This window comes from Mus pahari, chromosome 5, assembly GCF_900095145.1.
Source record: "Mus pahari chromosome 5, PAHARI_EIJ_v1.1, whole genome shotgun sequence".
NCBI classification, from domain to species: domain Eukaryota; kingdom Metazoa; phylum Chordata; class Mammalia; order Rodentia; family Muridae; genus Mus; species Mus pahari.
The window spans coordinates 131,664,836-131,689,591 of NC_034594.1; the positions used below are offsets into that span (position 1 = coordinate 131,664,836).

The 24,756-nt window shown below is 40.2% G+C and overlaps 1 protein-coding gene across 1 annotated transcript in view; it reads right to left on the bottom strand.

The window, feature by feature from the left end:
* The window catches only part of Pappa2 (pappalysin 2), a 238,200-nt gene that overhangs the window by 54,242 nt on the left and 159,202 nt on the right, over positions 1 to 24,756 (bottom strand). The window contains exons 16-19 of the mRNA XM_021198056.1: positions 24,096 to 24,309; positions 7,720 to 7,888; positions 5,938 to 6,073; positions 4,380 to 4,489 (exon numbers count right to left, since the gene is read on the bottom strand). Of these exons, the coding sequence (XP_021053715.1) occupies positions 4,380 to 4,489; positions 5,938 to 6,073; positions 7,720 to 7,888; positions 24,096 to 24,309 (629 nt within the window). The remainder of the gene's footprint in view (positions 1 to 4,379; positions 4,490 to 5,937; positions 6,074 to 7,719; positions 7,889 to 24,095; positions 24,310 to 24,756) is intronic.

Here is a 24,756-nt window from a genome sequence, read left to right on the forward strand (position 1 = left end):
GCACGCACACGCACACACACACATATGCACACACACACACACACACACACACACACATGCCCACACACATGCACTAGCAAACAATGGAACTTTTTTTTATTCCATGGAGCTAGGTGGTCCAATTGTTACAGAGATGGAGGATATTTTAAAGGGGTAAAATTTATACTAAATAAGTTAAAGTAGCACTTAAACTTAAATATGTACTACAAACTGTGCGTGTGTGTGTGTGTGTGTGTGTGTGTGTGTGTGTGTGTGTGTGTGTATTCTTTATAACAATACTACAGGATAAATAGCATTTCCTTCTCCTTGACAGAGGGCACAGAGGTTCCCAAGAGCAAACCCCCTTAGTCTTTTTTGTCACTTGTTTCTTGGAGGTATTTTTCATCAAAACACTAGACAGTTTACATCTTATGAAATTGTTCCTTTAATAAATTGTATATTATTTTAAAACTTGGGTGTCATTTGCAAGAATAAAAACCAGTCAGCCCTCTAGAGAAGGGAAAATAAACTACAGACATCCAAAAGCAGACTTCTCTGCTCTTTAAAAGCAAACCAAAACACCAAAATCTGTCACAAAAAAAGAAAAGTAGTGTTATAGGGAAGTATCTCTCTTTAAATTATTTTTTTAGATGTCATGATAAAGGAAGGAAGTGTAGGATGGATGGATGGTTTTCATGGTTGAAAAGAGTGACCTATTTTCTCTCTGACAGGAAAAGTATCCCAAGCAAACAGCTAGAGCGAAAAGGATTGCTGTGGGTGTGGTAATACAGGGACTGTCACACAATTTATAGTCAGGAACATTGCTTCAACATTTCTCCACTTCTTGACAACTGTGAAATTTTGGAAAGATTATCTAGCAATGCCTATGAATGTATAAAGTAGAGATGATATAATCTTTTCGAGCTTACTCATTTGTGATGAGATTCAACTTATATACATATGTATGTAACATATATTTATACATATAATTACATACATGTAATTATACATAATTTGAATCATGTATATATTTGTAGTAATGGACATACATGCGAGTTTAGAGACAATAAAGTGTTACTTAAATATAAGCTATGCTTGTTACAAAGAACGAAGTCATTTGAAGCAGAATTAAGAATATAATTTAGTTCTGCTCTCTGTAGTCTTGTTGGATACAAAATGAATTGAAATATGCTAGACACAGTGGTTTCCATGAAAGCAGCAAGAATTATTTATTAAACAAATGAACTCTATTCAAAATAGGCAGTCTTAGACTTCAAATATATATGCAGCAATTGTCTTATTTGTAAGTATAATGACTTAATATACTTGAAGTATTCAGTGGAATTGTGGGATGTGTGTGTTACACATCTTTTAACATTCCAAAGCATCCTATCTATCTATCTTATTTTATACACTGCCCAAGTGATGTGAAAGGATAATCAAACTGAAGTGAGATATTTTACCCAAACTGGGTAAAACCACAGGACAACCTCCAAGCCAGTCAGTTTGGGTTACAGGGTTTTAGTCAACATATCAAGTTTTATCAAACATAGTTGCTTAGGTTTATGAGATATTTCTTCTTATGTATAAAGACAAGGTTAGATTTTGCACCCCTCGTGAGCCTCTGAGTGTCACAAAATGACCAAATCCATGAGCTCATCAGTAGCTGAAACATAATCTCATCATCGATTGGGTTGCTATTTGATTTGATTTGATTTGATTTTGGTGTGAAAAACACTGATTTGGAATTCAGAAACATAAAATATTCTTGTTCTTAACTTGTGAAATTCTGACTGCTGTGTTATTTTTCAAGAATATTCTTCTAAAGTAAATTCAATTAGTCTCTTACACTTTTCAAATTATCTTAGTTTGTCCCTTAGATTGTTGGATGAACCTAATTCACTTTATTTTGTTTTCCAAAGCAATATGACACACATTGTGAGTGTTCTGCTAACTGCGGCTGTGCACAGTAGCTGGATACATAGCCCACAGTCATAAAGAACAGGGAAGTGTGACTGCAGGTGATATGTAATGGCCAGACGTAAGGTAAGTTTCCTTGCTTAACAACTGATTGAGAAAGTTTCCTAGGGACCAATCAATTTAAACTCCATATGGCTCTCCTTTGATTCTGAGACCATCCATAGAAGTGGGTATGATCCTCATTTACTTGAAGAGATTGAGAGCCAGGACAGTGACCATACTATATGCGGCTATACAGCTGCTGACTAGCAGAATTCAGGAATGTAAATTTAGCTTTACAAGAAAAAAATTTTTTTTTTCAAGACTGAATGGATAGCTCAGAAATTAAGAATGTGTTCTGCTCTTACAGAGGACCAGAATCCAGTTCTCAGCACACACATCAGACAGCTCACTACCACCTCTAAACCTAGTTCCAGGTCATTCAATCCCATCCTCTCGGTCCCATGGACACTCTTAGACAACTAGCAAGTGTATACACATTATAGTGATGCCTGACATTTCAATATCACATCTGGACAACTTATACCCAAAACTAATCATTGCACTATACAATGTTTCTGTACTTCAAATCAGTATATTTTACATCAAAATAAAATCAAATCTAAATAGCAATCCAGTAGTTAACAGTAAATATTAAATCAGGGCCCTAGCCAGTGAGATAAAGGAGGTAAAATTGAATTTATAGAAAGAAGCTTGAAAGAATTTAATAGAACAGTCTAATAAAGCAGCCTTATCTCATTCTACCCTCATTCTGAGAAAGCACAACTCACAACAAAATATTATCCACTGATCTAGTCGGTCATCAATGGGAGGAGAGGCCCTTGGTCATGTGAAGATTCTATGCCCCAGTATAGGGGAATGCCAGGGTCAGGAAGGAGAAGTGGGCAGATTAGTGAGTGGAGGCAGGGGGAAGGGATAGGGGATTTCCGGAGGGGAAACTAGAAAAGGGGATAACATTTGAAATTTAAATAAAGAAAATATCTAATAAAAAAAAAGAAGACCCAACTGAGTGAAGTGCATATATATATATATATATATATATATATATATATATATATATATATATGTGTGTGTGTGTGTGTGTGTGTGTGTGTGTGTGTGTGTGTATCTCCATTAAGCTCTTGCTTTCTTTATTTTTATTCATTTTACAAATAGCTATTGAATACTTAGTATTTCTCAGTCACCACTCTGGGGGTCTAAATATATAACAACAGAAAAAGTAGGTATTATCCCTGGTGTTTTTAGTGATAGAAATAAATAAGTAAAATATATGACGTATGCGAGAAAGTACCAAGGAGAAAAAAAAATATAAAGGAATGCACCAGAAAAATAAAATAAAATTTTAGATAGAATAGCCAAAGGTGGCCTTCATAATATAAGAGTCAAAATGTGAAAGAAGTACAGGCATAAAGGAAGCAGATATCTGGGAGAACATTGGAGACAGAAGGAACCACCCAGGCAAATGTCCTGAGACGCAGCTCATCATGTCCTCAGAAAACAGGCAAGAGGGGACAGTTGTAAAATCAGTGATCGAAGGAAAGTATATGTGAGAGCCAGGAAGTGAACATTGTCCTTGGAGAAAAGAGAATATCAATCTGAGGGTCTTATAAGAGTCAGGTATGGAAATGGATGAATATTCTAACTGGGGTTTTATCTATGGTCTGGAAACGAGAGTGCCCCCAGGACTAGCAATGTGCAACCTAAGGCTTAGAGATTAGTGGCCTTGAAGGGGTGAAGGTTCTGTTCTGTTCTGTTCTATTGGCTTTAGTCTCAAATGTTGTCGATTCTAGGGAGAGAAATATGGTTTAGAAGAGGCTCTGAGGAGACACGAGGACAGCTCCCACCCCCCTACAGACACTATGATGTTTTCAGTGACAGAGAGAGATTCCACTGAGCCTTCTGGAAGGCAGTGATTTCAAGGGAGGACCAGAGAGGAGACCAGAGATATAACAGAATTCCCCCCATGAGTTTAAAGGGCAGAGGACCTGGGAGTAGGATTTCAGGATTTAGAAAGAAGGGGAAAGATGGAAAGTGAATCTTGCTCTCATCCTGTCTGCTACCCACATTCTCCCTGTGCGCCGAGTATTTGGACTATTTGTAACCTACGCTTTTTACATCCTCCTCTCATCTTTTCATATTTCCTCAGCTTATCCTAACACTTCCTGCCTTGTTTCCATTGTTCATTTTCTTCCCTGTTGTTTCTGTCCCTGAATCTTCTTTCTAGCTTCCCCTTTAAGTGTTCCCCATTGTTTTTCCTCAGCCATTTTTTTTCCTTTTCTTACTTTATGGTTTCTCTTCAATCATGGGAGCACCCACAGGGCTGTTTGATACCAGGGTATTTGGGGAGCCTCTAAATCCTTCCAGGGATTGCCCTGTCACTTGAGAAATGGTCGGCAGTTCTATCTCTACCTTGTGCTTACCTGGACTTTGACAGGTTCCATCCAGTGCTCCAAAGTGTCAGTAGTCACATTCTCTGGTAGTATCACAGGGTCACTAGGGGGGATTACACATGATGGGGAGCACACTGCACCTAAAGGAATTGAAATTTATAGAGATGTGAATTTCCCAAGTCATAGTCTTTTCCAGTGCTTGCTTTCTACACTATAGGCCATAAAATCATGGTAGTTACAAACAGCATTAAATTCACCTTCTGTGTACCTGTAAGAATATTATTATGCAGTGTGATCAAGAGCAACTGTGGCAAGTTAACTCTTCACCTTTCCCTATGTGCAACCTCCTCTGCCTGGTATAGTATATCCTCTTCTTAGGAATCTACATATCACTGAGCCATTCAATAATTTAGGGATCAATTCCTGGTTTAGCAGATCCCCGAATCCCCAAATCAGGGCTCCAGCTTTCCAAACACTGATGCCTTTTAAACATATTTGATTTTATTCTAATCTCCCAGGAACTTATATTTATTGCACCTGTGACCTTGTAGCTTAAATAGCTTGGGAGGGGTGGGAGGATGTGGGGCCGAGATCACTACATTTCCTCCCAGCCTATCCTAGCTTCTGAATTGGCACACATTATTACATGCACAACCAAGAAACCTATTTGAGTAAAGGAGGAAACATTCAAAACCAGAAACAGGGATTTTGGTCTCTCAAAGGAAACTCTTGTTCTGTTTACATGGGCAGTCCAAGTACCTCTTCAAAGCCTATTCAAATAAAACTCATTTTGGGGTTTCTCTGTTTCCTCATCCACAAATTATATAATCTCTAACCTTCTTTTCAGTTCTCATTATCTACATGTCTGTGTCTTTAGGTAAAAAATATTTTTTTAAAGTTGTATATTTTTAGGTATGTGTGTGTAATAATTTATGTAGAAATCAGAAGCTTTCAGGGTGAGAATCTATTCATAAAACACCATTGAACCAGACCTGAGTATACTGTGTATATCAAGGCACAAATACTTGGAACACAGTGAAGAATCAATTAAAAAAATGACTGAGGTTTCAAATTAACTCATATTATGCACATTTACATTGTATGGACATTGTCAAGCCTGTATAATTCAAAATTTAGATGCAGTCTCATAAGGTGTCACACAAATTTCAATATTTCTACAATGGTAGGGCCAAGTTTGGGTAAAGTTGAGTCAACTTTACTCTAAGTCAGTTCTGGTCCCAAACAACTTTAACTGCAATTACTTGAATAAGCACTTGCCCACAGATCTGGAACCCAGTCCTCTGGAGAGAAAGATTGAAAAAAACAACACAAGTGAGAAAAACTGTAGAACACAAGTGAGTGTCATCCCAAGTAATGCTTTCTGTAACAGAAGAGGTTATACAGAAGTCCTGCATCCTGTGGGAGGAGCCCACATCACATAGGAGCCCTGCATCCTGTGGGAGGAGCCCAGCATGAGTTGGGTGTAGCTGTTTAGGTGTGTCTTTTCAGAGCTACAAATCCAGCCACAGATGGACGCACTTTGAGTCCCAAAGCAAAGTGGGTGACATGAACAGATCTCTGTTCTTACCAATCCCATATCCTTGTCCACACTTGTATTCCACAGAATTCAGCTCTGAGGTGGGTGGTGGGCATTCTCCTTGCAGGTTTTCACACAACTTGAATTCCTGGGTCCACAACCCTTCTTTAGTGCAGAGGATGGGAATCTAGAATATCAAAGATAAGAACAGAACTATTGTTATTTTGTTTTCATTGTAGGATGGGGAAATGGTCTGAGTAAATGATAATATCCTTTAACTTCTGGAACTTGAGCTAAATGATGATTAGAACAATAAGGAGAGGACTGGAGAGATGGCTCAGCAGTTGAGAGCACTGACTGCTCTTCCAGAGGTCCTGAGTTCCCAGCAACCACATGGTGGCTTCAATCATCCGTAATGAGAACTGATGCCCTCTTCTGGTGTGTCTGAAGACAGCTACAGTGTACTCATATACATAAAATAAATAAATAATTCATTTTTTAAAAAGGATAATAAGCAGAGTTAGAAATGGCAAGAAGAGAAGAGAAGAGAAGAGGAGGAAAGAAGGATGGAAGGATAAACAAACAGGGGACCCAAGACAAGCTCTTGCTTCCATGTGAAGCAATCATAAACAAGTGTTTCATTCATGAAACTCAGCACCATTATATTCTCCTTTATATAATAAGCTACTGACCCAAGCTGCGTATTCTATGCTGTTTTGGGAAAATTTCCCCAAATGGTGTTGCTATGCCCTAATTTGTACATAGTATCACACAAATGTTGCTTGTGGCAAATGCTGAATATTTTTTCCAAGGCAGGCTTTTTGTAGTGAAAGTAATTAATAATTTTCCTAAAGATATGTCTTTGCCCCTCTACTGAAATACACACATTCTTGCTGCTTTTTAATCCTGTTTGAAGTCTATTCCCTTTCCCCACATGTCTGTTGCCTGGTGTAACTCTTGGTTCACTCCAGGACCACCCCCCCCCAACAAAAAAAATAATCAAAGTATACTCTACCTAGATGAAACACAGACAAAATTAAGAACTATAAAACCCAAGGGAGGAAATACAGATCTATCAATAACCCTGCCTCCGTCTGGCAAACCCCTGGCTGTCTTAACTAGTCAGTTCACACTGGCATGTCTGATGTCTTTGGGTCTCATTTTATCACCCACTCTTTCCACATCTGTTCACGCCAAGGGTGTGGTGAAGGCCATTGGTTTTTGCCTCCAAAGTCTACTTGACTTCCTGTCTCGTGTGTGTGTGTGTGTGTGTGTGTGTGTGTGTGTGTGTGTGGTACTTGAAGTCTAAAACAAAACTGTGTTTAGTCATACAATTATGATAAGGTTGTGGTTTTTAGTTCAGACTTGTGCCAGTATCCTAGGGAGGGTAACAGGCAAGAGGCACTTCAAGATGCTTTGCTCAAAAATTCATGTTTTCGTTTGGGACTTTGTTCTACTGCCAACCTCTCTCCCCTCCTCCCTCAAAAAAGAATCCACAACTCCTGCATTTCTACCCAGGTAGGTCAGTCCACACATGAGAGTTGACTGCACTGCCAAATCAGGATCCTAGACTAGCTTGAAATGAACCCTGGTACCCTACTCACTTGTTTCTTCTCCTTATCTCAAAGAAAACTCTGAAATTGGAAGCGAATGCTCCAAAGCACTAACACGATTAGGAACTCTCTACGGAACAGTATCAGTGCCTCTCACTAGAGCCCGGCTGCATTTGCCCGCTGGGTCTTTAAGTTCACTTCTCAGAAATCACGTCATGGCCACTGTCATACAGGTGAGAACACAGTCTCATGCAAATGAAGTTCACAGAGCCTTCCTTACCCCTTCTGTTTCCTGGTTACAGTTGAGCACACACTGGCTGTCCAACTTGAAGCCATCAGTGCATTCGTACATGCCTTCAAACACCGGAGGAGGAGGCTCACAAACCACGGGGACACAGCTCCCTTGTTCCCAGTTTCCATCATCCAGGCACTGGATCTTCAGGAACTTGCTAATAAGACAGGAAACCAAACAGCCCTTAAGGAAAGACTGGACCCTCAGAAACATGGACAAACATTAGCAAACCCTCCCAATGACATGGCTCAGAGGGTAAAGGTGTCAACCAAGCCCGATGACCTGAATTGAATCCTTGGAACCTACGTGCTAGAAGGAGACCCCACACTCAAACACTACACCCGCAATGCACATGCGCGCGCACACGCGCACACACACACACACACACACACACATGCGTGCACTCGTGTGCACAAAAATAAACAAAATAAGAAGGGAGAGTAATAGGTTCTATTTAGCCAAATGTCCCATTCTGGATCATGGAATTGGAACGCCTTTATTGTGGTTAGCAGTGCTAGGAGTTTTTGTACACTTGACCTGCTACTCCCAACAGATTGGATAAATAACATCAAATGGACTGTTTACAGGCAAAGTTTCACATATTATTGAGAGACATCATATAGTTCGGAGTACAGCAGAGTTATCACACACTCAGGGGATGAATCGGATATAACTTGAAGATTGCCAGTTCTGTGGGGTTACATTTGCTGAAGTTGTTAATAGCAGTTGCTTCTTTGAGGAGAAAGAGTTACTGTTCTGAATCAGAGGCTCACCTGACCTTCAAAGGACGATCTCCTCACTGAGTTCACTAGCTAGGTTTTGTTTGAGTACATGTGGATTTCCCCCCTTGGAATAGGTTCCCACCTTTCACTTGATCCTTGAGCGGGTATGACTCAAGATTGTCCTCGAACTGTCCCTCTGTCTTAGGCCCAGACAGGGCCCCTGACCAGAGACTGGGTTTAAGATGGATGGGAGTCGGACGCACCAGGGTTCTTGTTACTGCAAATTCCACTCCACCTCCTCTGACTCACCACAGTCAGAGGTGCTTTCCAGTTTGGCTGTTTTGGCATATCCACTTCTGATTCACAAAACTCGTGGTTGCAGATAAGCTCCCAAGTCAAAATATAAACAACCTTTAGGTCACTGGCTCTCTCTACCACGTAGATGGTGGCTTTAAATTGCCTTCTGCTTTCTTTTCTCTCTCTCTCTCTCTCTCTCCTGTGTGTGTGTGTGTGTGTGTGTGTGTGTGAGAGAGAGAGAGAGAGAGAGAGAGAGAGAGAGAGAGAGAGAGAGAGAGAGAGAGCAGTTCTCCTGTATCCAAACTGACTTCACACAAGGGTGAAATACACGTAACTTCCGGGGTCCTCTGACCAACACTTTCCAGCTGCCTGGGATAGTAGGCTTGTATAACATGCCCCAAACATGAAAATGACATTCTCTAGTGTCATTATCTCATTTTAACATCAAGATATATATATCATTCTGTATATGCTTTTAACTAGCAATTGTGCAATGCCTCTGTGTGCTTGCAATATTCTCCCATTTTTCTATCAAAGAAACATTGATCACTCTGTTATACAAATGTAGAAATTATCTTTCCTCACTGGGCTGGAAACTTAGAGGGGATAGATAGCAGCTGTGTCATTTCTTGTGTTCGATTTACAGGAACCAGTATATAACTGCGATGAGGAACTACATAAACGCTTGAATTTTAAATCACTGAATAACTTCAGGTATATTGTAAGACATATGACAAATGAATCAACTCATCGTAATTCTCAGAATAAAATACTACTTTTATCCTCCCTGCCCCCAACAGATAAAGAAACACTATGATGTTAAGTCCTGTTCCAGAGACCTTACATCACAGGACGCATTGGCTTTCAAACAATTTGAGTAACATATTTTAATAATATCTCCTTAGAAGGTGACATGCTACACATGACTGGCCCCAGCATATGTTAGGTGTGTTCACTGTAGAACTCTATGCAAACAAAAGAGCATGCTATGTATTATTTAGGATATGGATTCTTTCTCACAAAGATGATACCTAAAGATGGCTTCTAAAAGTATTTTCTGGTGAATGGTTTGCAGTTCATTTTACTGTAAATAAGCCTCCTACCCATACCCACTTAAATTCGGGTTTTTTAAAAAAAACTTTCCCCTTACCTTGTAGAGTTTAAATCCTCCAAAGGAATCCCTTCTTTCTCCTAACTTCCACAGTTTGAGACCCTTCCCATATCTCTGGTGAACTGACATTTCTCAAATGTAGAGAGCCAGCAATACCCCTGACACCAGGAGGGAATCCAGATTGTTCGATCGCTCCTTGTATGTCAGTGTGATTATGATGGAAAACCCAGGTTTGGTCAGGATGACAGTATTTTTACTTCATGTGGTATTTTTCTCTGAATTGGTTAAAATAGTTCAACCATGGAAACAGTCTCCCCATTCCTTGCCCAGAATGAGAAACCATTTAAGAATGTAGAGTTCATGCATTTTCTTGCCAGTTTAAGAACCTCAGAGGTGAGAGTAGACAGATTAAACTTGGATTGGGAAGACAGGGTCTGGGTGTTTGGGGTTGTACCCACACAGTGTGACAGGATTTGTGCGGCAAACCAGCAGCAGCACCGAGAGGGAGACTGGGAGCCAGAGAAGCAGCACAGTTGAGACAGAAGTCCCTGGACTAGGTGTGTGTCAGGGGTTGGGGGGTGGGGAAAGGTGAGCATCCCCGTTCCCTAGCCAGTCAGGTTCTTTCATAAGGGTTCCTACACTTCTCTCAGGTTCATGACTTATCCTTTATCATGATTTCTTTTCTTTTGAATGAGTTAATTCATTTTCTGGATGCTGTGGCCAAGCACCTGATGAAAAGCAAGGAGGAAGAGTTTAACTGGCAGTTCAAAGGAATGCAGTCTATTTAGGCAAGGAAGGCAAGGACAGGCCACCAACACGGTCCCCGGCAGCAGAAGGCTATTTGCTCATGTTGCCAAGGATCAGGAAGCAGAGAAAGGGGATCCTGAGAGTCAATTGGCTTTCTCCTCTTCCTCTTCTTATTCAGTCGCAACCTCCGCCCCATGGGATGGTGCCAGTCACATTCAGGGAATGTCTTTCTCTCAGCCCTTTCTTCAGTTACATTTCTCTAAAAATACTCATAGATGTATGAAGATCTGTGCCTCATTAATGCTTTACATGTTTCTTTATCCAACCAAGTAGACCACAGAACTTAACTGTTACAACAGCCATCTCCTAGGGTTTTGTTTGATTGTTTTTCAGTTTTTAAACCTCTACATCTGATGATAATGTCAAGAGGTTCCTTATGGTCCAGTAGTGTGGGATGCTTCAGTCTGCCGATCATGCTTACCTACGGATTCACAGCTAATGGCCTGAGTCTTTAGATTTATGGTATGAAGCTTGTATGTCACAGGACCTTTCTGGCTACTTGTTACATTAGAAAGACATGGTGATAACATCAGAAAATTGGAGCGCCTTGGATTATTTCTTGTTCTAAGGAACTTGATTTCTTTCTAAGGCCCATCTGGGGGGCTGAAGCCTAAAACACTGTACCTACTTTGCTTTATTCAGTTACTGTTAGAGACATTATGATTGTCTCTTCTCCAACTGTCCAGTTTGTGGCAAAAACTTAATCCTCAGTGTGATTGCATTAGAAAGGAGTGGAGTGGAGGGATAATCAAGTCACAAGATACCACTCTCATGATGGGATTACAGCACTTAGAGGAAGGGACACAAAATCTTGCCTGCCTTGACTACAGTCTTCCCTGTGAGGACACAGCAAAGAGAACATTTGAAAACAAGGAAGAATGTTCTCAAAGAAGAAATCTACCAACACTGTCCCTGAGAATGGTGAGTAATGAATGCCAGTTGTTTTACTCACTCAGTCTACAGTATTGTTATTGTAACTCTTCAGACCAAGGCATGTTAGTGGCATGATCTTGATCTCCCAGTTGTGATAGCCACCTCCGTATGTCACTTGACTTGGTGATGTCACAGACTGACCTCTTACTCTTACAGGAGTAAAATGGCTTTACCCATGTTGGTCCACCTCCTTCAGACAATATGTGTAAATCAGGAGCCAGGAGACTCTTTGAAGTCATGGTGTGAGTAGATTTTCATTTCAAGGAATGATATCAGTAGGCACTGAAACAATCTGTAAAGACAGACCCTTTACAAGACTTCTTTGAAAGCTCATTTCACTCTCTTTTGCATAATACATTCCACTCTCTATATTTTCTTCATTCCAGTGGGGTAAGGGAAGTTGAAAGTGTTACCTTTGACAGGAAAGTAATACCACTGACCAAGTAGGTAACTTTCCCAATGTCCTATAGTAAGGAAACTTCCAAATAAAGGTGGAGTAGAGACTGAAGTTTGTAAGATACATCCCAACCATTAGACAATTGGGTTTCCAGTGAAATTGGGTTTCTGTATTCTAACCAGAATTAAGTAAGATTTTCTTTGCAAATCTAGACTATCAAGCATTCTGAACCAAATCTGAAATTGACCTAAGTTTCTTCCTTCGCTCCCTGGTTTCCATCTTTGCTTCTGTCCCCTTTGCTCCTTCAGTATTTGGGATAAAACTCAAAAATCTTCTGTGTATCTATTATTGAACTAGCTCTCTGAGTCTGGACTGTATATATAGTTTTAAATTTGTCCATGTTTTTTATATTCAACAAGGCTGGCAAACTCCTACCATTTCTTCTCCTTCGCATACTAGTAAAAGTAAGCTGCAAATACAGGGAAAATAGAAGGGGGTCATCTACCTAACAAGCCTGCAACCATTCCATCTGGTCTCTCCTGAGCATCCAGCTTTTTGGCAAGTGTTGTTAGCTGGATGATCTTGCTCTCTAATTCCTTACTTTGTAAAATGGCATCATGAGGAGCCGGGGTTAGGTTAAGGTTTGTATTTACTTTCTTTCTAAGTTCTCCAGACAAATGACCACAATTTCCAAGTTGAGAGGTGCCTTTTTCCAATTTCCAGAGCTTGTGGTACCCACTGTTGAAAACCCAGCTGTGCCTTTTCTCCTCCTTACATCCCTGCCAGAAGTAAAGACCTTGTAATCAAAACTTGGCTGCTTGTTTGATTGATGTTGCTCGAGGCACACACGAGTCTACCCCATTTTTCTATCACTACTGAAGGCTTGTCAAAAGTCATATTTATGTTCCCTTGGAGAAACATAAGAGTATGGTTTCTGGGTCCAAGAGAATTATCATGTCGTTGCCAACCAAGGGCATCTGGTGTCTACAGTGGGGAGTCCTTCATAAAAATGACATTAACAAAAAAAAGAGTGAAGAAGTAGTCTTTTGTAGAAGAATAGTTATCAATATAATGTTACCCTCAAACTGTATCTACATGATATGGAGTATTTATTCCTTAGTTCTTGGTTTCCACATCTCTGCATGAACTTCCCCTCAGACATTCTCAGCACAGTGAATGACATCACCATCTACCTTGTCACTCTGACTCGAAGCCCAGGAGACCTTGCAGATTACACTCTTTCAATCTTCCATTTTCCCCAATCCCATCTGGTCTCACTCAATCCATCAGCAAGCTCAGTGACTTCCTCCTTGCAGGTATTCCTGGAGCATGTCCCAGGATCTCAGAATCTCTGTAGCCACAAGTTTTTCTTTTATGAAGCCACTCTCTTTCTTTACAGTTAGACGTTCCACTTCCCTGTACCCTTTCCTACCCAGCTAGCAAGTATCAAGTAGAGGAAATTTTCATAAAAATGAATAAATTGCATTGTAACATTTCCTTTGTAGAGCATTTTGTTTGTTGCAAAATAAAATATTTGAGTTCATTAAAGCCCAAATTCTTCTTATTAGCCTGCAAGGCCCTGTATTTCATGACTCCATTTTCTTTTATACCATTCATGACCACAGCCATGTTTTTAAGTGCACTTTAAATACTCTGGGATGAGAATTGGAGGTGCAGAATAAGATCTTCGCTGTCACAGGGACATGGGTGCCATTCCTCCTGCTTGCAATACTACTCTATTGATTGGACCTATCTCTCTTTTCCTATTTATTAACACATTTTTATCACCAAGAGAACCATCTATCACCCTTTAATCTTATTAAGAGACAGCATCCTTCCTGCCTTCACAGAGTGCATGCTCTGTAATTATCTTGACATTTTTTTCCTGTTTATTGTATTACTTCCCTCTTTACTCCTACCTGGGCCTTAGTACATATTTTCAGTAATAGGCATTGTTTCTGGTTCATATTAGGTATCAATAGATTTTTGTTCATTGGATGTATAAGGACTTTGTGTTATCTCACAGGTCTAGGTACTGTGATGGCCTTGCACTAATGACCTTAGTATAGTATGGAAGTACCTGTAGTCCTGCAAAGAAACTGAAAAGAGAACTAATTACTCACTTGTGTATTTGCCGCTGTCTTATGCCAAATAGAAAATGTTCAAGGGGTGAGGCAGACCCATTATTTCTTTTATACAGATAAATTACCTGGAGTATAGATTGGTTAAGTTTTAGCATGGACAAGATTCTCTCTTCAGAATATTCTGGGTCCTGACTACACACAGCATGCTCTCTAGAACAGCAGAATTAGAATTTGAATCTGACAACATGTTAGTAATAAATCCCAAACTACATCCCAGACTGAGTCAATAAGAATCTAATTTTTTTTAAAAAAAAATCTAATTTAAAGTTTTCCAAGGTATTCCAATGTGTTTTAAACTTGGAGAAGGGAAGATCTAGGCTACTTTAAGAGATCTTCCACCCCACCCCAAAGAGAACCATCAGCACTTCCAAACTCCACATCAGTTTTCATTTTAACTAACTGCAGGCCTGACTGCCCAAGTCAATATCCTAAAAGGGGAGCAGGCAGACTTCAGTTGTGACTAGCCATCAGCTGATCATAGTTGCTCTGTACTGTGTAACATCAGATGTCTGACCCAAACAAGAAATAGAATCAGCAGTATCATTCATTTAGATGAATTGGTTTTGGCAAGTGTTTCTTCTCTGAGTAAGAAACAAACAAAAGTGTCTCTTATAAAATATTCCCAGGTAAAGTGGAGCCTCTGTCAGTGTGAAGAACCGGCTAATGTATGTATGTGAACTGTTTATTCTGCGTCAATGCCTGACTTCATGATTCTATCTTTGGACACTCTGCTTGTAACAACTTAGGTCCTCAGGCTGGCAGGCACAGAAATATCCTCTCCCTAGACCTGACCTTCCCTGGCTATGATCCCTTCTCTATCCTTTTTCACTAGACCATCCACAGCACTTCTAAGTGTTAAGTTCAACAGTAGTTAATCTCTTTTGTTATGTTGCTGGCCCATTCTTTACTTCCTCTGATGGAATTTTTCGTATAGAATATACTTGGATTACTTCCCCAAACCTGAGGTGTCTCATGTGACTTAAATCTAAATACACTCAATTACTACAGTTATTCAGCTTCTTAATATCTGTTCCCATTGGTATATATTTGAAAAGCTGTAAACCACATTGAAATGCAAGGATTAACTGGACCAGAAGCAAGGAAACATTTAGTAGGAACCTCTGGTCTTTAACATTTTCCATCATTTAACATGTTCACTTCCACATCCTTTGGGCAATTTTAATACACACACACACACACACACACACACACACACACACACACACACAATTTGCTGTATTGGGTCCCACGGCTTGGAAGACAAATACAAGTTCAGCAAAAATACCAGCATACTAATTTACAGGAACCCTACATTATTCACTGTTTTATTGCTGTGGAGAGTTACCAAGACCAAGGCAACTCATTTTTGTTTGGTTGGTTTTGGTTTTTCAAGACAGGGTTTCTCTGTATAGCCCTGGCTGTCCTGGAACTCACTTTGTAGACCAGGCTGTCCTCGAACTCAGAAATCTGCCTGTCTCTGTCACCCAAGTGCTGGGATTAAAGGCGTGTGCCACCATGCCGGGCTGACCAAGGCAATTCTTATAGGAAGCATTTAATTGGTAACTTGCCAACAGTTTCAGAGGCTTCATCCATTCTCATCACAGTGGGGAGACTGGGAGCTTGGAAGCAAGTAGACAGGCACTGGAGCAGTTTCTGAGATCTTTACATTCTGTCTGGTCCTCAGGCAGAGAGGGGAGGAGAAAGACAGAGAAAGAGAGAGAGACAGAGACAGAGACAGACAGAGAGATAGAGAGAGGAGAGACAAAGAGACAGGAGACAGACAGATTGAGAGAGGCAGACAGACTGACGGACAGACAGACAGACTGGGCTTGTATGGACTTTTGAAACTTCAAAACCCACCCCCTAGTGACACACTTCCTCCAAGAAGGCCATACCTCCTAGTCCTGCTAATTTTATCAAAGAGTTCCACTCCCTAGTGACTAATATTCAAATATTTGATACTATGAGGCCATTCTAAGAGGAGCTACCAGGAGAAGTACTCAAGGAGTACTTTAAAGTGGGTTTGCTTGGTAGAGAAAGAGAGGGTTCATAGGCTAAAGAAACATGCATGTAAGATCCAAGAGGTACTGAATGATAGAATGTATAGCTACTAATTTACTAAATCATTATAATTCCCAACAACAACATACAAACATTTCTCCTTATACCCACAGATAAGTGGAGTCTTCACCTTTCATGAGGGTAAGTTCCTTTGCAATGGATGAAAGCCTCTACAGAAAACCACAACCAACCAAAGTGAAGAATTGTAGTTTAATCTCCCATACCTATGTCTAAGGGGACATTGCAAAAAAGGGGGAAGAGGGATAAAAGATTGTAAGAGCCAAAGGATCAGGAAAATTTCTATAATTTTCTAGTAATATCAGAAGCTATATCCACAAAGGCCCACCAATGTGACTGCTAAGTCGTGAAGTGGCCAAATGGCATCAGTGAAATGCAATGGATGGAGCCCATGAGGTGTTAACCCTACACAAAGAACTATAGGCAATGGGTGAAGGCTGGAGATGGGAAAGGTGGTCCTCCCCAGGGAAGAACACATTGATTAATTGCCCAGTGCCAAATGGTAAACCCTGAAACATACATGGGTAGCATTACAGGGACTGAACAGTTTCTATTCGTGTGTGTGTGTGTGTGTGTGTGTGTGTGTGTGTGTGTGTGTACCTGTACAGAGATATAGATAAACATTTTTTTCCCTTTTTCCTCCTGTAGTAGGGAGGAATCACTTCATGGGCAGATTCTGGAGTAAGTCTTACAGGACAAAATTTCTTTCAGAAAAGATATTTTATCCAAATCTAGTATCTTTACAGCCAGGTTTCTGTCAGCCTATCAGGCTCACTACAGACTTGGGTAACAAGAAGTACTCACAGGTACTTTCAGTATCTGCCCCCATCCTTGCCTGGGGCTTAGGCAAATGAACCCCTTTCTGCCACTGTTGCCCCTTCAGCAAGGAGAGGGCTTTCTGCAATCCTGTGACTGTAAGCCATAGCAACAAAAAGATCTGATCTCACTAATGTGGAATCGGAGCATTTGAGAGGCCTAGGCATCCCTGGGTTGGAAAGTGCACAGAAAAGTCGATGCATACCATGCTTCAGATGTATCATGCCTTGATATGGATGAGAAGAGAGGTGCTGGTGAACCCTTTCTGTGCCAGCGTTCTACCATGTAAAAAGCAAGAGTAGGACATTACAGTCCCAGTGACCTTCAGGGCCTATTTAGTGGCTTCACTGGATGGTTATTATCAATAAGAACAATAATATGGCTCAAAACAGAGGCTGTGGAACCACATGAGTACTGCTAAAACTTCATCTCGGGCTCTTAATAAGCCTCTGGCTTGACATAAATTACTTTACTTCCCTTGTTCTTGGTTTTCCTATTTGAAAAAAAAATGAAGATGAACACACATTCCTCACAAAATTATAAGAAACCATGTAACACGATGAATAGCATCGGCTCACTAAGCGGCGGAACGATTAGCAAGTCCTGATGACCTAAGTGTGTGTATATGTGTGGGATATTAACATTGTTCTCAGTATTCTAGCCATACTTAATTCTTCATATTACTGACCCACCCAGAATCCCCAAGGGGACCATTAATGAATCAGTCTGCCCTGCCCTGACCCCATTGTTAAAGAACAAGGCAAGGTCACTACCAAAATGTTCATCCACCCAGTTAAAGTCAGAGTAAGTAGAGCCAGAAACAGTCAGGAGAAGCCAAGGGCAGATGAGAAATAACACTGGGGTATGAAGTTGCATGTTGCTGAAAGTCTTTCTTTTGACTTTATCCATTAAAAGTAACCATTGTTTATAGTTAATTTTTTTTATTAATAGAGAAATTGGCAGTTGATTCAGAACTAAAAATTTTACAGTAAGATGCTCGATTGCTAAGGACTGAAGGTCACAGGGACGTTTATGAGTTCTGCAATCATTGTTCTAAGTAAAGGCCCATGCGCCAACTGCCAGCCCTGTAAAGCCCAAGCAGGAGTTGGCCTGTGCCCAGGTGTGTATTTGAGTGGCCAAAGCTTGCCACAGAGGTTCAGTCACTTTGAAGCCAAAAGAAGCTGTAATAAATTAGTTTAAGACTCACATGATACTACAATGGCAAGAGAATTGAGGATTCCAAGGATAAACTTTGAACGTATTTACTATAAACATTAATTATAAAGCCAGACAGAGTCTTAATGGAAAGAAAACAAATTTCTATTTCTAACAGATGCGTGAGTGTACATAGAGATTACATTGTTGTTCTTACATGGGCAAGTTGCAGATAATAAACACACACACACACACACACACATACACACACATACACACACAGAGTTATAACCAGTTGTGACCTATTCATGTGTGTACACAATGTTATGACATAGGGTTTATACACCAGATAGATGACTGCTTTTAAAAGTTATAAATCCAATATTCTTAAGGAATTTTAATGTCATATCAGTTCACATTGACAGTTTATTAGTCATGTCTTCCATTCTATCCCATGGTGGAATAAAATTAGTTGAGACTCAAGCTATTGTTCAGAAAGATGTAGAGTCAAATAAAACTCAAGATAAGAGCTCCATGACATGCCCTAGTCCTTCCTCAAGGGCCAGATAGACGTTACATCTATGCTAATTTTGGAGTCTCTATTGTTATTTTATTTCCACTTACTTTTCTCTGACATATAAAGCTATCATTTCATGGTCTACTTTCATGTCAATTTGATGAAGTGGGATGATACGAAGCCTGAAGAGAAGGCTCTGGATAAGGAAGGGAAGTGTATACTTTTAGTACAACAAATTGTTTTGGTGTGTGTTTCTTTTAGAGAAAGGAAAATGTACCTTCCCCCCATCTGGCTACTGAAGAACTCTCTTGAATGACTATCCAATCATTTTTGGTTTGTAGGCTATTTTTATGGGATACAGAAACTGCAGAAGGAAGAGAATGGCCAGTAATAAAAGACTATATCTGAGGTTATTTCTTGTTAAAATATTGCAATCCCACTTAACACACCAGCAGGGTAGCTTACTCAGCAACAGTTACTGTGTTAAGCTAATTTGGGATGTAGGTGGTGTTGGTAATGATAATGAGGAGGATAGGTGGGAGAAATAATGATGATAGTGAAGATGATCATCGTGATAGTAGCAATAATGATAGTAGTGATGGTGGAGGTCATGATAGTGACAATAGTGTTAATGGTAATGGTGGTGGTGGTGATCGTGGTGGTGAGATAGTGATGGTGGTGATGGTGATGGTGGTGGTGGTGATGGTGGTAATGATGGTGATTATCTGGTGATGATGGTGCTGGTGATGGTAGTGATGTAGTGATGATGTGGTGATGGTGGTGGTGATGATGGTGGTGATGATAGTGATCATGGTAATGCTGGTAGTGATGATGGTGATGATGATGGTGGTGGAGGTGATGGTGGTAATGATGGTGATGGTGGTGATGATGTGGTGATAGTGGTGACAATAATGGGGATGATGGTGGTGGTGATGGTGGTGGCGATGGTGGTAATGATGGTGAAGATATGGTAATGATGGTGCTGGTGATGGTGGTGATGATGGGTGATAGTGGTGACAATATGGTGATGATGGTGCTGGTGATGATGGTAATGATGGTGGTGGTGATGGTGATGGTAATGATGTCAGTGATGGTGCTGATGATGGTGGTGATGATGGTAATGATTTTGGTGATGGTGGTAGTGGTGGTGATGGTGATGGTGGTAGTGATGACAATTATAAACAACAGAAGGAAGACATTACTGAACCAAGACAATATAATCAGAAATTGTGTTCAGGTTTTTGAGGCCTGACAGGGTGGGAGAGGTCCTCGTGAAGACGGTGGAGAAGGGGAATGGGATAAGGAACTGTTGGAGGGCAGACCAGGAGGGGAATAACAACTGGACTGTAAAGATGATTAAAGAGAATTAAAAAATCCTAGTACCCTGTTTTCAAATGACACATAGATCCAGTCCTGCAGATAAATATAAGCTTCAGCTGTTTTTTCAGACTAAGTTCTCTGAGAAGTATTGTAAGATTATGCCAAGTATTTTCTACTAAATTCAAGTTGTACGGTATTTTTGTTTACAACAATCATTGAATTTTTGGTGTAACAAATTATACATTACTTTTTTCAATGGTAGTATAGCAAAGCATTAGCTCCTTCCGTTTGTTTTATTGACACAGAATATACAATGTAAACTTTTAGTATTAGAAATCACTTAGCAGTTTATTTTACAAATGCAGATAAAGAGGCCAGAAAAATGAATTTTTTGTTTGCTCATGAACAAAAGTGTTATTAGCCCAGAGCATAGCCTTGGATGCTAGGATAGTAATCTCAATGAGGTCATTTATTGGTGGAATGACCATAAGTAACGCCCAATTTTGAGTCTGTTTCCTCATATAGTATAACATATAATAGATAATAATATATAATATTATATAGTACATACACATACACTTATGTGTATACACACACACATATATATCAATTCATATACCGCTATGATGAAAGATGTTGTACTAGTATTTCATTAATAATAAAATAAATTATTGCCACAAGAAATATATGGAGTAAGGTAGCCAAAGTTATTAGCACTCCCAGCCCATAGCAAGGAATCATTATCACCTCCATGATTCTCATCCCAACAATAAAAGAGTCCTCTGGGCTTAGGTTGTTCATTTCTCTACCATCTCAAGCAGACTTTCTTTGTGGGTCAAATACATACATAATGGAGGATATAATATGGTCTTTTAATAAAATATAAGTCAGACACATTTGTTTTAGTTTCCTTAGAAGTCAGGTTAATGATATCGAAAAGCAGTGATAAACGGTGGTATGTATGTGGAAGAAATAGCAGACAAAGAAGAAAAGAGGTTAAATCATGTGGATTATCCACTGTGAAGTTCACAAGTGAACTTGGGGAACTTTTCAAAGCGCAGTTCCTGCATCACACTCCCCAGTAAATAACTTACTTACACTGGAGGCAAATCTTAATAAACCCACAGTAAATATTATAGGTCAAAAGTCATATGACACACTTGGTGGGAGCTTGATTAACTGACTAGAGAATAAAGAACACTGAAGGTTCCTAAGTGCTAGGCAGGTCACAGGATCCACCCACACCACAGGACAGATAAAGGCTGTACTCTATACAGTTAGGAATCTGGATGTAGATGGGATACTCCAGTGGTTATATCCCTAGATATCTGGCCTGTGGCACCCTTATAGATATTGAAGTAAGAGTTTGTAATGGCAGGTACAGGTCTGGGAATCATCAACACATGATCATAATAAAGGCCATGAACTGAAAAAGCTTTAACCCGAACTAGTGTTCAGATCAAGAAGAAAAAGAGAGGACCAGAGAGACTGCTAAGTGGTTAAGAGCACTGGCTGTTCTTGCAGAGGACCCAGGTTTGGTTCCTTGCACCCATATTGGGTGATTCATGGTCTATTGCAATTTCAATTCTAAGGGATCTGAATCTCTTCTGATATCCATATCTGTGGATAACAACATGCAAGTAGTGTACATAAACTCATGGAGCCTCTCACACATACACATAAATAAAATAAATAAATCTTGTTTTAAACATAAAGTGAATAAATAAATAAACTTAAATATAAGTAATTTATATTTACATTATCATCAAAAATACTTAAGAATAAATTTAACAAAAGAGATAAAAGTCTTATGTATGGTAAACCACAAAATGTTAATAAAAGACACCCAAAATGAGAGAGAGAGAGAGAGAGAGAGAGAGAGAGAGAGAGAGAGAGAGAATTTCAGAGAAAAATAGCCATTGTTGAATAAGGCAGAGGGAAGAAAACTGGGAACAGAAATTGAGAAGAGACGGGGAGGAAGAAGAAAAACTGGGGCATGAGGTCAATAGAGTTAAGAAGGAAGGGTTTTTGGATGCAGGGTGTGGCTATCGTGCCCTAATAATGCTGAGCATGTCTGACCTTTTGAAGTTTTTAATGTTTTTTCATTTGTTGTTTTATTTTTATTTTTAATTTAATTAATTAATTTATTTTTGCCTTTCCGTTTTATTTTGATTTGCTTTTTGTAGAACTAATGTAATGTAGCTCAGGCTGCCTTTGAACTCCTAATCATCTGGCCTACACCTCTCAAGTGCTGGAGATTTGAGGGCTGTGGCACTATCGATGGCTTTTGGCTCTGTCTTTGAGGTGTCACTGCTTGGGTCTGGTGCTTGAGTCTTTCTTTATTATTAACCTAGAATTAAGCATAGAGCAGGCAGAACAGGGCAAAATACAACAGGGAGCTCAGAAGTAGTTAGAACTCAGGCTTAATTTCTCTTGCAACAACAAATTTCCTTCTTTTGAAAAGGAAGGAACACCCAAGCATGCTAGTGAACACCCATTAACCCAACGCTGAGGAGACTGAGACAGGAGGATTGCTCTGAATTCAAAACTAGCCTGGACTACAAAGTAAGACCCAGTTTCAAAAACCCAAAAATCAATTAATTAATTAATTAATTGTCCAACTTTCAAAACCCAAACAATTCCATAGAAATGACTATTCCTCTTCTCCTTGTGAATACAAAACTTAAGGCATGTGAATATACTGGATTGTCTATTACCATGCAAATCAGCTGCCAACCTGAACCCTGAAGCAGCTGTGCTTCCCCCAACATACACACACACACACACACACACACACACACACACACACATTGCTTCATACAACTATAAACCCCGTGCTCATTTTCTTGTGATTGCCTTCCTTGCCTGCTTTTCTGTTTCTTCTCTATTAAAGTGTATGTCCTAAGAAGAAATTTAGGGCCCCATCTATCCGGCTTTGGGCTTTTTCCACACACATAAACAAGATGGGCATAGTTCACTGGGTAAACGTAAGTAGCAAGCGACAGTGATTTACACTTAATTCGCCCACTTCTGATTACCGATCTGTCGCCTGCTATATAAACAGGTGAAAACAAACATTTCATCAGTTTACGCAGCAGGGTAAATAATTTAATCTCAACTTAGCACGGTGCTTGCGAATGTAAATGTTCAAGACCAAACTAATGGTGACATTCTGATGCAATCATCCAGATTCCCAGCCAGAAGAACTGCGTCCACAAACGGCTCTCAAGTGCCCCTGCTCAGAGACAGGCGTGTAGGGTGGAGACAGACAACCCAGAATCCTCTGGGCAAGCCCCGTTTTCCCAGCCTAAAGCTTAGCTATGAGCTCAGAGAACTGGCTGTCCCCTCTCCACCCTTAACTCTCCCATCCTAAAATGTTCTATTCCTTCTCCTCCACTCCACATGTCAGTCATCTCTTCCCCCCTTAGCTCATCGCCAAGTATGGTGCCCTGCTGCCACTCCCACCACTCCATTTGCTGTACACAGTTCATGGAAGAAAAGCAAAAGGACAAGAATAGCTGTGGTGATGGCTAAAGGTGTTGCATTCTGCTCAAAAAGAGCTCAAGTCATGTTGAACTCATCCAAGGAGCTCCTTAATCAGCTCTCTCATTTTCCAGTCAGGAAAACTGAGGCAGAGAAAGAAACCTTCTACACACACACTACATATCTAATAAGCACCTTGAGGCTCAGCCAGGCACAACTCCCCAAACCTCAGATCTGAATGATAGTAATAAGATTATGCTGGCATTGAGCTGAACTCAGATGACCTAAATACTCTATTTAGGAGGCCAAGGAAAATGACCATCAAATTAGTGTGTCCCCCACCCACCCATGCACTTACATAAGACTATGGAACCTCTCATGGGAGACAATGACTTTATAGGAACCACCTGAACTCCTGTCTGTCGTGACAGGAAAGTCAGTTTGTGGAGGTATAGAGAATTTATAAAGAAACGCACACACAAAAAGCCAAAGGGTTCCCCGAAAGACACGATCTACAACTTGCCACAAGAGAGGACCACGGTGCGAGGCAAGGAAACCATGGGACAGAGCACAGGAAACTTACTTCTTGCCTTGACTTCCTGAACTCTCCTTCACATAGTAGCCTGGTTTGCATTCATATTTGCAGATGGTGCCCACATCATGGTTGCCTTCCAGGAAATGTGGCAGGAGCAGATTGGCGTTGGGAATAACTGGAGGGGCTTCACATTCCAACTTGCAGTAGACTTCAGGGAGAGACCAGAGTCCATCTTCAAGACATGTCAGCCATGGGTTCAGTCCTGACTCCAGGAAAGAGAATTACATGGTGCTCAGAACAGCAAGCTCATGACTACAGCACAAGGAACCAAAAACTATACCTATACTGGCTCTCTTTAAGTCCCCTTATTCTTTGGTGAGTAGTGTCTCTAAAATATCCCACCTATGTGGATCCTGTATCTTCTTACCCTACAGTTCTCAGTGAGGTCTCACATACCATAGAATCACATAAAGATTCCCTAGACTCAGCGGAAGAAGACCTACTAATAAAATCATTGCCTCCCTTCCCATCTACAAGTGGCAAATATATAGCAATATTAGTAATGTGTGTGGCATTAAAGTAATCAGTTTGTATTTTAATGGTGGTTATATATGAGGCACTATTCTAAGTGTTCTATGTAGATGTGATAGTTTGTATATGCTTCTTCCATGGAGTGGTACTATTAGGAGATGTGGTCTTGTTGGAGTAG